The 15,705-nt window shown below is 37.6% G+C and overlaps 1 protein-coding gene across 1 annotated transcript in view; it reads right to left on the bottom strand.

Moving 5' to 3' along the window:
- Positions 1-589: 589 nt before the first annotated feature.
- The window catches only part of GRK7 (G protein-coupled receptor kinase 7), a 34,641-nt gene continuing 19,525 nt past the window's right edge, over positions 590-15,705 (bottom strand). Inside the window, exons 3-4 of the mRNA XM_063306651.1 lie at positions 10,212-10,483; positions 590-1,239 (exon numbers count right to left, since the gene is read on the bottom strand). Of these exons, the coding sequence (XP_063162721.1) occupies positions 915-1,239; positions 10,212-10,483 (597 nt within the window). The 3' untranslated portion in view covers positions 590-914. The remainder of the gene's footprint in view (positions 1,240-10,211; positions 10,484-15,705) is intronic.

The raw sequence follows: 15,705 nt of genomic DNA on the forward strand, positions 1-15,705 counted from the left end.
TGAGACAGTCACAAAGCATTTTATAAGAACCAGATGTATATGTTTATGCTATACAAATATATTATTTTTCAATGTTTAATGCACTTGTAAAAATCGTTAACAAACTGTATTAAATTCACTGCTCACTGAATAAAGGTTTTGATTCCATTTGTATTTCTCTACTTAAACACCAGTTACAAACTGGCGTGGTAAATTTGTTTAATTTAAACTACGGCTTTCATCAATATGAAAAGATCCTATCAGGAAATCTGATAGGAAACTGAAATCGGTATTAAAAAATTACTTGACAAATTACTGCTTAATCTATAATGCACATAATCTATAAGGATTAGTTAGTGGTTCTTCCAGATGAGAATTTTATTGTGTAATTGCCCTGTCTTATTCACAGCATTTTATATGAGATCCAGACATTTTTCTCCTTTATTTATGACCTTCCCATTTTTTCCCACCAGTTCTAATGTTTATTTTCAGAGAAAATCTGTTAAGAAAAAAAAGTGAAGAGTTGCATAATGCTTTTTTATTAGTCCTGTGCCTGAAAGCACATTAAATAAATGTTCTGAGTTCTCTACATCACTGAAATCAATTTGGATTTTGTTGTTCTTCATAAGAGTGGTGTCCATTTTATAAAACATTTGTGTGTGTGGCTATGGAATTATAATAAAATAGTGGCAGTCCCAAATAGAGTGGTGTGTCCTAATAGCTAAGATTGTCCAGAAACCACCACAAATTCTTAAATTATTTCACTATCATAAAAGAATCTTGAAGTTTCACTGCAAAATTTCCAGCACAGAAAGGGACACATTACTCAGTTTGCCTTTATGGTGTCAGTGAGATCTTGCTAAACTTCTCTGAGCCTTTGAAATCTTGGAAGATTCAATTATGTATTCCCACCTTTTATGTTACTAATTTAAGATTTATAGGAGTAAACAAACTCCAGATTTGGAGTCACCTTCAACTACTCGGTTGGGATTATTCAGATCTTCAAATAGTCCTGTTTCAATAACTTCTTCTTGCCAGGGTATTGGGACAGCACCAGTAGCAAATTTCTTAAAGAATTCAATGTCTTTTTCATCAAACTCAATTCCCCGAACTTCAGAGAAATCAGCAATGTCTGCAAGATCTTTGGCATAGACGACTGATGGGTCTGGCACAAAGGGAGGATCAATAATGCCTGCTTCCAGCCTATGAAAATTTATTGACTTGAAGAATGCATGTTTCCTGGGATCATCATCATTATTCCTGTAACAAAACAAAAAACTGTTTCAAATAGGAGGAAACTAGTCCTGTATAGCAAAGTTACACTCAAGCATGCACCGATCATAGATAGGTTTACCAGTGGGATCAGAGAGAAATGATTAAAGGTACATTGGTTAATTAAGTTTGAGGTCTTTTGTTTGTCTACAAATTAGAAGCTTTAATAACTCAGTGGGGAAAAATATTCCATAAATAAGTTTTTATGCAGATTAATATACATATATTTTCCCAGTCCATCCAGATCAGAATATAATAAAAAATGTTAATCATACAGTCTAAAAGAAGCAGAAACTAAAAGCATTTCCAGTGTAAAATATGAGCAATTACAGATTTTAAATTTGTTACAGTTTAATTCTGTTCTCCTTCATTAGTTTAGAAGACATTAACAAAAGGTTTGAGAGCCCCATGTACAGATTCTATCAAGCTTATATCACATTCTAGTAAATTTTCTCCTTTGGCTGAGAATGTCTAGTACTGTATTCATTAGTGAAATACAGCACTGCCTTCATTCCCTGTGGATAACTTGAGCAGCATTAAAGAAACAATATACTATCCGTCCCTCAATTGGTGATTCACAGAGGTTGCGGACTATACTTTTTATCATCCCCAGTCACTAGCTTTGTTGACTGGAGATGATATGAGTCCCCATGATACTAAATGGTATTGTGCGATTAAATATGAAAATATGCACATGGTTTTCCTTAAGTATTATAAACATGTCTCTATTTTAATCTATGAATCTGTAACGCATAGGTGTGAGGGAACTGCAGTTAGTATTAGTGGGCATGTATAGAATCTCAAAGGAATTAAATAAGTTATCAGAAAATGAGCAATGTGTTCCATAGATTCTATTCACAGGTGAGAAGGTCAAATCTGGCATGATTACTGACTTGGAGAAACCGCGAGCTGCACTAGTTACCAGTCTGGGGTAAGGTGCTGATCATGGCATCTAAAGCCGTACATGGCATGGAGCCCAGTTATTTGTCTCCTGTGGTTTCTGCCTAGCAGATAACTGACAGGGTTGGTGTGCTTCAGGTCATTTTGTGTGTCATTTTTGTCACCCTATTTTATCCTTGCTTCTTTTTCTGGGCAGGTGGACATACTTCCAAATAAAGTATTGGATTGCAGCTATCTTTTGTTTTAATCTGATAATGGTCCTATATACTAGAAGCATTCTTTCAAATAAAGTTATATTAAAAACTAATGCTGCCTCCAGATATTCAGGCTGCCTCTTTGAAGTTCCATTAAGATGTGGCAGTTCCATAAAGCATCTGAAGACAAGACGGAAAACTATGTGACTCCTGGAGTGTAGGTGCATTGGGATGGATGTCATTATGGGTTTTTTGTTTTGTTTTGTCTTATTTTCAACCCTCCTTTTTATTGGCTGGATAAGCCAGGAGTGGCACCTTTTCTGTCACAACACCTGCCCTCTGGAATGAAGTTTCCCCTGCGATTTGGGTAGCTCTCACTCTGATGGGTCTGGAGGGCCTTGAAGATCTGGCTGTTCTCCTAGGGCTAGGGTGATGGAGCGTCTTGTGAATGTTATTGTTGGTCAGATTCACCATCTTGCTCTTTATCTGCTTTTAACTTGTTTATTTTGCTAGTTTTGTTTAAATTGTTGTTAAATTTTATCTTTTTTTTTTTGCTATATGGTGAGACACCCAGATTCGTTTGGAGTTGGACAGTGCCTAAGTTGAATAAATTCAGTTAATTTGAAAGAAGCTCCTTGCCTTTGCCCACTTAGGATGGAGAGGATGTATCCTGAATCATATTCAGATATGTGCACTTACATAAATCCAGAACAAAGAAAATGGTATAGAATTGACTCCAATCACTGAATTTTATTACTTGGGGAAAAAATCAAGTGTTACAAAACAGGTAGCAAACCATGCAACTGAGTAGTATTAAGGAACATGATTTTCTGTGGACATAATCATGTAAAATAAAAGAACGTGTAAATTTCTATGCATTCCCTCTTTTTAATGCTGATGTGATAAAAACTCAGTCAATCACACAAATTAGATTCAGGTGCCCAGCTATAAAATCTTGGCTTCTTTTTTCATAATCTACAGGTCCTCTAGTTCTGACATCCAAATCTTCTTGATATTTTCCTCTGAGTTGTGTGCCAGCAGACTGTGTTAGGGAACAACTCTTAAAGGAAACTCAGTGGCCATCACTTTCTCCTTTTTAGAAACTGACGTTTTAGCACCACCACTAGGCCTTTGCATGCATGTACAAGAGTCACCTAACAGCATGGTGAAGGGGAGTATATAGACAGAATGTTTGTTTATTTGTAAACTGGTGGAGCTCTACTGGATGCAGATTTAGATTGAGAAGGCTAATTTCTAGTTCACTTACTCGTACTAAGTTACAGTTTCTTTATTCTCAGTTTGTTGAATAAGCCATAGTTGGCTAGTCACACACTGAACCCATAAACAAGCTTTAATGTGTTTAATTCATTTGCTAGATTAATAATAATATTTTTCAATATTGGACAACCATTGAAATTATACTTTCTAGAACACCAGCTTGTAGAAAATTATACTTTCTAAAAAACCCCCAAGATTCATTGGAAGTTGAGCACACTCAGGTGCATTCATGTCAGGCCAAGAAAACTACATGAATCTGTTCATGAAAACATCGAGTCAAGTTCTGGGTGAATGAGATTTTTACTTAACTTCATCATGAGCTCATTGTATGTTTTCTCAAAAAATGAACAGTTAGAAAATGAATATATTGAAGTCTTTTTAGCTGTTCTTTGGACATGCTGTACGGTTGGAGTTCTCTGAGCTAGACTGGGTTGTTGTACAGCTGTTTCTTTACTGTAGTAGTTTCATAACATAATCAATTCCGGAGATGTGGGAAGTGAAGGTTTTTGGTTAGCAAGGATTGTATCTCTTTCTAGGATTGTATCTCTTTCTGTTATGTCAGTTATAGACATAGGTGGGAGAGTGCTGTGCATGGCAGTTGATTTGCATATAAACTAAATCTTTTGTATAAACTAGGCCATCGTATGTATAATTATATTTGTCTTTCGTATCCCACTTAATATTTTTTGCTAATGTGGTATTTAGTGAATATCTTCTGAAAGAGATTCACCCAATCTTTTTCAAATGCTACATCTTGGTTATCTGCTAGGAGCATAGCTTTCTCAGTGCTTGCCCCAATAAAAATAATGCTTTTCTCTGGACAGTATATTGGGCCTAATATAGACTGCTTTTCTGAAACTGACAGATACTTATTGATTGCATTTAGCCTTAGAGATAATGACTTAATAACCTGCTGGAGACCAATGTTTAATTGGTGTCCTTTGTTGTTTCAGCTGTTACATCGTATTTGTAACTTAATTTTGAAAAGTGGTATGTATCAAGTAACAACTAAATGCAACTCTGCTTGGATTAACTTGTTAATATCAGTTTCCAGCACCTACATATTTTTTTTTCATATACATGAGAAAGGGAAATAAAATATTTTTCTGCTTCTTTCTGATTAGTGAGCTGCTTCTTTTTGCATGGCCCTGGTGAAAAACCTAGTTCCACATATCTGACATAGTTGAACCCAGAAAATTCACCTCTTATGACCCTTGGATGGTTGATGTTTGCTGTTAATCAGAACCTTTTTAGAGGGTCAAGTGTGCAAATTAAAGCTGCCTATAAGAAGCTTTAACTTATGCAATGCATACTTAAACAGATAACCCAAGGGCTCAATGACCTTACCAAAATCTTAAGTTAATCTTTATAAAGTTGTTCTTGAACAATATATCTAGCATAACAAACATAAGCAGGATTTCTGTTCCCTCCAATATACAATGAATGTTTTTCCCCCTCAGTCACAATATCTTACACATTTTGTTGTTTATTCGTTTAGTCACTTCCGACTCTTCATGACTTCATGGACCAGCCCACGCCAGAGCTTCCTGTCGGTCGTCAACACCCCCAGCTCCCCCAGGGACGAGTCCGTCACCTCTAGAATATCATCCATCCACCTTGCCCTTGGTCAGCCCCTCTTCCTTTTGCCCTCCACTCTCCCTAGCATCAGCATCTTCTCCAGGGTGTCCTGTCTTCTCATTATGTGGCCAAAGTATTTCAGTTTTGCCTTTAATATCATTCCCTCAAGTGAGCAGTCTGGATTTATTTCCTGGAGTATGGACTGGTTTGATCTTCTTGCAGTCCAAGGCACTCTCAGAATTTTCCTCCAACACCACAGTTCAAAAGCATCTATCTTCCTTCTGTCAGCCTTCCTTATGGTCCAGCTCTCGCAGCCATATGTTACTACGGGGAAAACCATTGCTTTAACTATGCGGACCTTTGTTGTTTACACATAGTGGCAGTAAAAAGCAAAAGACAGACAAGAATGTCATTGATGGATTTTGATAAGTGCATGTATAGTTCTTATGGATATCAGACTGTTTCTGGACACAATGAAAAAATGTATTGTAACCTATAAATACTCTATTCACTTTGGGTGTAAGCTCTTTGGAAGCCCACATTTCCTATATGATCATATGCAGGATTTAAGATCCCTATAAAGCTTGTCTGTTTGGGGCCCACATTTTGTGAGAATGAGACTGAGGACCTTCCCAGTGGAACTGGAGCCAGAAGAAGCCAAGTCTCTCTTTCTGTTAGCTTCTGCTTATGGATCAAGATATCTTTACCTCAAGAAATGTTTGGTACTGAAACAGATACGCTTGCTGAAATAGATTTTTAATTGGGAGGGCAGTTTATTTTTTTAACTGATGCATTCAGTCATAGTTTAGTGTATTTATTTTAATGTTTTAACTGTAAACATAATAACATTTTCATCTGTATTTTGCTTGTTAGCCATGCTGAGTGTTGTTTTTGGCAAAGAAGGAGAATATAAATTTAACAGATAAATAAATAGTACACTTCAAATTATTAACTATGGTGACTAAGAGATCTCTGCTTTGCAGTTAGTATTTTCAATCAACATTTTAATTCCAGCATTTCCTTGTGTTTTGGTATAGCCTGCATCAATTGCTCCAACCATTGGCTTTGAAAGACAGTTTAATCGTTAGGGGCTAAGCAGAATCTCTTTGCCATGACATGGAAAGATCACAACTGGTAAAGAATGCTAAAGCAGCACATTTGGCAGTATCAACAGCAGCATGAAAAACATCTGCACAAATAATTATTGCAAGGCAGTTCTCTGATCCTTTAGAGGTTAATACAACATTCAACAAACTGGAGCAGAAGGTACAGGATCTAAAACGCACAGGCATTAAAATGTGTCTTTGCCCACTTACTGAACAATTGGGACAATTTTTCCCCAAGAAAAATATAGGGTGGGATTAATAAACAGGTTATGAGCCACATGCAGAATAATAGAAGGATTCAAAAAATATTCTTTCTTTAGCTTGATAGCTTCTATCTCTTTAGCTTCTATCTCTTTAGCTTCTTTAGCTTTTGTTTTTAAACTTTCTTTGTCAGAGATATAGTTGGCTGCCTTATTCATTCCAATGTCCCATGTTTTCTTTTACCATTTTTTAAAAAATTAGTGTGCTAGCAGCCTGACTGCATCCAACTTTTAATTTAATTTAATTTTTTATTTATTTTATTTATTTCTAAGACTTTCATACTGCTTGGTTCTTCAGGACTTTTAAGACCTGATTATAGTTTACAGCTGTTCCAGATACAATTTACTGTACAAGGACTTCTTATTTCATTTTACATTTCATGTTTTCTAGCTTACATTTTAGGGGGCTTTTAAAATTAGGTTAAAATTAACTTTTGCCCTACCTGACATTGGCTAGTATGCTGGGAGAGGTATCCAACATACCGACATTTATATATTATATATTTCATACATTTATGAAATGCTGGTATAAATAATATTAATTCTTTAGACACAAGAATGTAGCCATACATATTATATTATTATATCTCTGACTGAATAAACTTTTTGTGTGTATGAAAAATGTTGCCCTTTTCTTCAAGCAGAATGTATTTATTTAAATATTTATAAGCCATTCTGTTTCACATCTGAAGCAGTCTATAATCACTGTTAAAGACTTCTCTACAGTTCTATGAAAAGGTATTTTCTCCCTTCGCACAGCTTTGCCGCTAAATGTTATCAGAGCTTCACAGGAGTCCAAAGATATACAGAGGGCCCTGACTGAATACAGGACACCAGACAAGTTGGTGCTTGTTTCATTTATTTCATAAACAAAGCATCCAACATGCAATGTGCCAGTTTGAAAAAAATCACCGCCCCCACTTCTCACAATTGTTACCCACTATTCTTAACTTGGCATCACAAAAAAAGAAAATTTAAAGCTTTTTAAAATTTAATATGGCTTTGTAATGGGTCAGGCCTGCAGGATGAAAAGCTAGAAGTCCCAAGCCTCCTCTTCCAGGATGTTGATTCATCTCCTGCTTTGGAGTAGCAGCTTGGTAGTTCCTACTGCCACCACCAGCCTTCAGGGCAAGCCTCACCTGTTCTGCTACAGATTCATTCATTCATTCATTCATTCATTCATTCATTCATTTAAAAGATTTATATGGCTGCCCATTTTGTGGCAAACAACTCTGGGCAGCTAATAACAATGATAAAAGCACAAGCAATGCAAACAATACAAAAGAAAAAAGAAAAAATCAAGAGATGAAGATTCCTCAGATGAGGAGCCCCCTACCCAAATTCTCTAGGAAGGGGTTTCAAACTATTATTATACATCACAAGAAATTCTAAAGAAAACAAATATCCTTAGAAACATAGCCTGAAATATGATTGAAAACTAAAATTAAACACCTGGTTGCATACCTTGTTCAGAGAGATAAAGGATGCGAAACTTCTCACAATGCAGAAAATAGAAAGCAAAACCTAGCATAGATTCCTAGCTACACTCTTTACAGTTTCTACAGAGCAAATGATCCTTTGCTCTTTCAGTGTTCCTGGACTTCTTCAGCTTCTTTGAGATTCCAAACATCTGGGAGATGGGAACCAGCCTCTTTCCATGGAGACCAAATCTTTTCTATGTCCCAGGTTGGGGTCCCTGGCTCTGTGACTCATGTCACAGTTGCAGGGAGGTGGACTGCAAGTCCACAGTTTGGCATGTAGGCTACAATCCCTACAGGCTCATTCCCTATAACCATGTTTAGAGCAGTGTTGAGCACAGCTATCATTTTCATTTCTAAAAGGAATACTTGAATTGGGATGTATAAAATGCCAGCCACCTATTTTTCCCAAGGGTTCTTCCTCAAACCCTAGCTTTCTGCTTTGGGTCATCCTCAACTGTAATTAAAGCTTAAATTGCATATGATGGCAGAATCCTTTGTGACTGGAGTGGCCTTTAAGCACAATGAAATAAATAAGTGTAAGGGAATTTGTCAATATCTTTCCCTCCCTGATTGTGTGATTTTACAACAGACTTTGGTGCTGTGAAATTATTTAACATCATCTATCCATAGACAATATCGGTAGTCCTCACTTAATGACCACAATAAGGATTGGAAAATTGGTTGTTAGGCGGTACGGTCATTAAGTGAGTCACCACGTGACTGGACCCGATTTTACAACCAATTTATGACAGTCGTTAAGCAAATCCAGCTTCCCCAATGGATGTTTTTTGCTGGAAATCAGCAAAAAAAGGTCGCAAATCATGATCACATGACTGCAGGATGCTGAAACTGGTTGTAAATGCGAACCAGCTGCCAAGTGCCTGAATTGCAATCATGTGACTTCAGGGCTGGTGCATTGGTTTGTGACAGTCTTAAATGCAAGTACAGGATGTAAAGCACTTTTTCCGAGGCCATTGTAATTTTGGATTGTTGTTAAATGAACAGTCGTTAAGCAAGGACTACCTGTCTGCCTATTTTTCTCCTAATGCCAAATTCCTTTAAAATGTCTTAGAACTGAGAATATAGTTATTCAACCATTTTCACTGCAATGTGGCATTTATTCATTTATTGCATACCACCATTTCACTTGGGAGCTCAGGGCAGGGCAGGGCACATGTGAGGAATGCCTTCCCGTATTTTATCACAACACCCCTGTGAGAAATGGAACTAGGAGTGGGAATTTGGCCCCAAAGTATCCAATAAACTCCATGGTTCATCAGGGGAACTGGACCTGGGCCTCTCCAGATCCAAATTCAACAAAAACCAAACACTATTTTCTCAGATTCTCCTATTCACTCTCTAAGGGCTCTTCCCCACAACTCAGTTAAAATGCTATTCGCCAGTCCTTCAGCTGGCAGAAAATCAGGCTGGCATAAAATGTGCTGCTGCTGCTGCTACTGCAGATCCCTATCCTACAACAGGAAGGATGTCATGAAATTGTGCTGTTCTTTACTGTGTGAACGCCATGTTAAGGAAATGGATTGGTGGATTCTTCTTGCTTTGATTTCCTCCCTCCTCAATAAGCATCAGCTAGTGGGAAAATATCCATCAATTATTCTCCTTAACAGGGCCTGGGGCAGGCAGGTTTTAACAGTTGGCTTAGATGTGCAGATTCAGCCATCTGTCAAAACTTACTCCAAGTTTTGCACACATTCCTGCTGATCCGCAGGCTGTCAGAAACTTGTAAAGATCTTAAGATATGGAAAGGTCAATCTGAGAAGAGACACCTTTTAGGAGCAATAGGAAGAGTTAACATTTATGGATTTTAAGTCAGTATCAACATCTTGAATTGAGTCTGGAAGCAAGGAACCAACCAGCTCACTGGGGTAAAATGAACAAAATTGTCTATAGCAGTTAAAATCCTGACTGCAGTATTCTACATCACGGAAGCAGCCAAGGAACCTTCAAGGGCAGCTATGCACAATGCATTATAGTAATCCAACCAAGGAGAAGGGGATTACTGTGGCTAGATTATCTTTGCACCCAAACAGATTTTAGCTCTTTAGCTTAAGCAGTCTTAGAAAATTCTACAGTATTGTCATTTGAACTTCAGTTCCTTAAAAAATTATGGTAGTACCACTCAAAAGGGGAAAAAAACCATACCTGTTTCCCAAACGATCTTCAGGATTCTTTGCCAAGAGGAGTTTACAGATACTTTTTGTTGACTCATCAAAATTAGCATGCTGGAACTTCACTTCATCTTCTAAGGTTCTTCTTTTCACTTCATCTTTCTCAACCTTTTCTTTGAAATCCTTGAATGGTGTTCGACCAGCAACCATCTCATAAATACTGCACCCCATAGCAAACCAATCTACAGGGTAGGAGTAACTTTCTTCCTTTAAGATTTCAGGAGCCATGTATCCATTAGTTCCAGCCTGTGACAACATAACATAGTTTTAATGAACAGTAATCCTAATTAGTGATGTCTTTGAATGAGAAGCAGTCCATTCCTTGGATGAATCCCACAGAGCTCCATTTAAATGTTAGTCATGAATTTGATTTGATGCATGGCATAGAATTTTCAGCAAAGTAATCTGAAAAATATTATTACATAAGACTGCTTAAAAACAGTGGTGGGCAACATTTGTGGCTTTGAGTACTGCACTGATTCCTCAGTTAGGAATACAGGCACATGTATCCAACACTGGGCATATATCCATTTGCAGACACTTCATTCTCTCTCTCTTTCACACACACACCACACTCTCTCCCTTTCTCACACATACCACTCTCCTGAGCAGGTTACCGAAAGGAATAGGTAAGTAATGAGGTTTCTGTCTGTTAGTAATCTGTTTGCAGATAACTCATTTCCTGTTGAGGAATCTAGCAATTTTAAATAATCCACCAGAAGGAACAGGGGAAGCCTAGTTCACTCCACTTCCCAGTGACCCAGAACAGAGTTGAGCAGAGAAACTGGGATACAATGAGGTCTCCCATTTGGGTCACCTAATGCTGAATTCTCATTGCAGGAAACCAGTAATTTTAAGCAAGTCTACTGTCAAGGAGTGGGAAACCTCACCTATCCCTCTAAGGCAGTGGTGTCAAACTCACATAGAAATGGTGGCCACTAAACCATGCATAAGGATCCCTGCAGGCCATAAATTGACTTAGGAAACCAAACCTTTATATATTTCTTATTTTATTAATACATAAGCACATTAAAATCAGATAGGAACTAGATATAACCAATACATTAAAAAAGAAACGCATTATCGTTAAGAATCTGATCATTTGTTTTCAATATTTATGTGAAAACACATATTTATATATATATACATATATGTGTGTGTCTGTGTGTGTATACACACACACACACACACACAGTATGTGTACATACACACACACACACACAGCCCACCACCTCACTCTTCTTCCTGGCCTCCTGCCAAATTACAAGGCAGTCCAGCTCCTCACCTGCTACTCTCACTTATCACCTCCCTGCAATGTTCCCCCTAATTTCTGACATACCATGAATAGAAAAAAAAAGTTTTGTGCAGCTGTTCCCAAACCAAGTGCAACTTTGTGCACCACATTATAAGAATGTGAGTAAACTGTACATGTAATAGTGACATGTTAAAATATTTACCTATTTTTTAATTAAAATGTTGAAACTAGAAAGTATAATAGTAAGTCATGTACCGCACAAGGCTGAAAGTTGTGCTTTCAAGTAATTTTGGAATCCTGGCAACCGGCCCCTGCGCTTCTCTTGGCAGCGTTTTTCAGGCGTGACTTGGCAGTTTCTCCTTCCCAGGGCCGAGAGAGAGGGACTGGCCTGAGGTCCCCCAGCTGGCTTCCTGCCCAAGTCAGGACTAGAGCACACCAACCCTGGTTTCTAGTCTGACACCTTAACCACAACCCCAAATTAGCTCCACACATCCATGCCTACAGATTATAATATAAATTTACTAGTTGCTGATAACTGCAATCAATATTTTGTAAGCATTGAAATTTCTTTTTTTTTTCTTCTGGAATTTGATATTGTAATGAAAGAATAGAAAAAAGAAAAGCATTATGCAAAAAGCATTTACCGTACATACTCATAGATAAGCCAAGAATTTCAGGTGTCAAAATACGTCCAAAAAATTGGGTTTGGCTTATCCACAGACAGGCTTATCTGCAAGTATATGTGGTTGGTTTTTCCCTCACCTTTTAAGAAGTACCTGTATATCCCATATATACTTGTGGATAAGCCCACCCATGAATAAGCTGACCCTCAAATTTTTAACCAAAATGCCATGAAAAATGTGCCACCCTCAGATAAGCCAATTGTGAAAATTAAAACATACAGAATTTCAAGGGTCAGCTTAACCGCGAACGGGCTTATCCATGAGTATATATAGTAGACTGCCCCGTCTCTTTCATTTCCCCCCCATTCTTTCCTTCTTCTCTGGATGTATTTTGAACTTATTTAAACTTTATTATTATTAATTTAAAAGTTGAATGTTTTATAAAGTTAAGAACAATCATGGACATTTTGTAGCCTGAAACTCAACAGATATTAATTAAACCTTTTTTGGAGGGAGGAGGGAAATTCAACCTGTTTTGAAGGGAAAAGAGAAATTAATTTAACCTGTTTTGGAGAGAGGCACTCCTCTGTGGTGGAAGCTCGGGGGACCAGAGCAGGTCCACTACCAGTGCAAGGCTGTCTGTCGGCAGTCTGGGGAAGAGGCCCAACCTCATTGCCACAGCTTAATTGCAGCTGCCTTCCATGCTGCAATTGAGGATGCTGCCGACCAGACTGAGCAGGAACTCCTGTCAGGTGGTGCTCTGGCTCAGCTTGTGCCACGGCAGTGCCAAGCAATCCTTGCTGCTGCAGTTAAGCCGAGGTAGGAAACTTGTGCAGGACTCCTCGTGAGTTGTGAGCCTGGAGTTTTGCTGATCGGTGACTAAATTTATTATTATTTAGTTTTAAAATGTAATATTATCCATGTTTTATTGTATTCTTATTTTATTTTGTTAAATATTTCCAAAATGTATTTTAATCTGGTTTGGGCCACACCCAGGGGTGTTGTGGGCTGCATGTGGCCCGCGGCCTGTGTGTTTGGCACCTCTGCTCTAAGGGAACTGATCTATTTCTCATAGACAATATATATGATTCCATGATGCTTTGCTTTCCTTCCAGAGAAGCAACTTAATACTTGTATTCTTCCTGCCTGTTGCATGTTGTTTGAAAAGTTTCTGTAATCGATGGGAAGCTCAATGGCAGTCTTAAAAGGAATAATTGTTAACTTAATCTACACCACAGGGAGTTGCTGATATGTCAAAAGACAACCTGAAGTATAAAAGTGTTATACATATGGAACAAACAAATGAAAATATTTGAAGCAAAAATATGGAAAACCGAGGGCTTCTTGATACAAAATACTACTTGTATTTGGCAACTTTTTAACATAACAAATATTCTTCAACTAACTATCAAACTGCTTACAGAATCCCATTGGCAACTCCATTGCAGGAAAGACTGCCTAATCCTGTGAAATTCTATGTAATCCCTTCATCACAACAGCAAAGTGTATTTTCCACATTTCTTTCATATTAACCAATACATCTATACATGATAAGTATCTAAAAAGAGGAATGGTTTTCCCCCAAATACCTTATTGTTAAAAGGAAAGGGCCATTTATTGGTAGAGAATATAGTAAAGGAGCAGTTAAGTTTTAAACTGTCTTTAAAAGTGTCTTCTTTTTGGGTAAATACAGAGCATATGGGTGTATACCATGTATGCTCATCCCCAAATCAAATGCAACAATCTACTATTTCACCCCTAATCTGGTGCAGAGGTGTGCATCAATAACTTTGAAGAAGGCATGCAAGAGTGGTTACATAAACATGAGCTGAGCCCTGAAAGAGAGGACAGGGTGAAAAAGAAACTCAAGATGGCCCTGTGTTGATTCTCTTCAATATAAAAGAGAGGATAGAGAAACTCTGTCAGGTTTTCAAGATTCTGTTATTACATCCTATGACAATAAAGCAGAATTCCAGTGGTTCTTGTGGTATTTGTTTCCTGACCTTGCCTACCTCAAAGGGCTGACATCAGTCTTGAAAGCCTCACTATTCTTTATTCAGAGGGGCACTGAACCTTGCTTTGCACTGTGGAGATGGCATCAGAGCACCCCACTACACAGAATAACTTGCTGAAGAATTGTTATAACATCAGCAAGGGGATATACTAATAACAAATCTGCACAATGTTATGGTTCAACTAATACAGCATTTCAGACAAGGCTTACCTTAGCCAGGAGTAATACAACAACCTGCAGCCCAACCGATATTTCTTCACTTTCATGGGAGTTTGCCAGAGACATTTGAAAAAGTCTAAAGTAATTTTCTGATCTGATCTTAGTCTGTGTGAATGGTTTATGGCATGTTGGTCAACAAAATTATGTACAGATTGTTTCAAAGTGTCTTTTGATCTGAATCTGCTGAAAGAAGGGGCAGCCAAAGGGTTGTGCCCCTCATTGAGGGCAATGATCCATTACAGATCAATTACCAGAACTTCATGCAAAGTTTTAGAGCTCATTTGATGAATCAGCTCAGAAAGCAAGAGCAAACAGATTCACTCACTGAAACAAGACAACCACAGAGTTTGTAAGTACAGATCAGATTTTCAATTATTTGCCATAGATTTGGAGTGGAATGATCTGGCTCTAACTGACCAATTTTAAGAAGGACTTGCTGATGAACCGATGAACATTGGAAAGACATTCTAGGGATAGATAATTTAGTGCCCTGCTGTTGTTCTCAAGTTCAGTTCCCAGCCAGCATGGCTATTGGCAAAGGATTATGGGAACTATACTACAAAATATTTGGAGGGCGCTTGCTTGCCTTTCCCTGAAAGAATACTAAATTCAGTAGGCCAGTTAAGGAGCTGTATGCTTAATCTTATATGGGAAATAATTAAACTTATCTGCTCAAGCAAACCATAACCACACTGAACTAATTAAATAAAGTTATGTTGATTAGTCTGTTTACTTTTCTTTCTAGAAAAGAAAGGTTATCTTTATTTCTACACTGTGGTTGTTTTTTGCTTTATAAAAGTGCAGGGAGGGAAGAAGAGAGAAAGAGAGAAATCAAAAAACAATGCAGTGACATTCCCAGTACTTCTGATGATCTGCAAAATAAAACACACCCACTACCCTTCTGTACTAAAATGATGCCTCAAAATACCATTAGTATTTGTACTTTAGGATCTGCGGCAGAAGCTCTTTTTTTTTTATTGCTGTGAAAGCAGTCCAGTTGGCAGACACAAAAGTAAAGGACTTTTTTCTATCCAGAGTTATTGCAATGTGCAGAAAATAAAAATAATGACATGCAGATATATTTGGTTATGTGTGAAATATGATGTCCTTAATTTGCTGTGTGAAAACATCCATGCAAAATGAAGCATGTTAGTGATTATATTGGAATTTGCATTTGCATTGTTAAGCCAATTAGCATGATACTGGTTAGTGCTTTACTACCATCTTCAGAGGACATGTGTTTAATCCCTTCATAATTGAGACCAGGTATATGACCTGTGGTTCAGAATATGTAAGTAATTTCTTACAGCTTGCTTGGAAGATTTATCTGTTACACAGACTTTTAAATAGAATTAAG

The sequence above is a fragment of the Candoia aspera genome, chromosome 6, assembly GCF_035149785.1.
Source record: "Candoia aspera isolate rCanAsp1 chromosome 6, rCanAsp1.hap2, whole genome shotgun sequence".
Lineage (NCBI taxonomy): Eukaryota > Metazoa > Chordata > Lepidosauria > Squamata > Boidae > Candoia > Candoia aspera.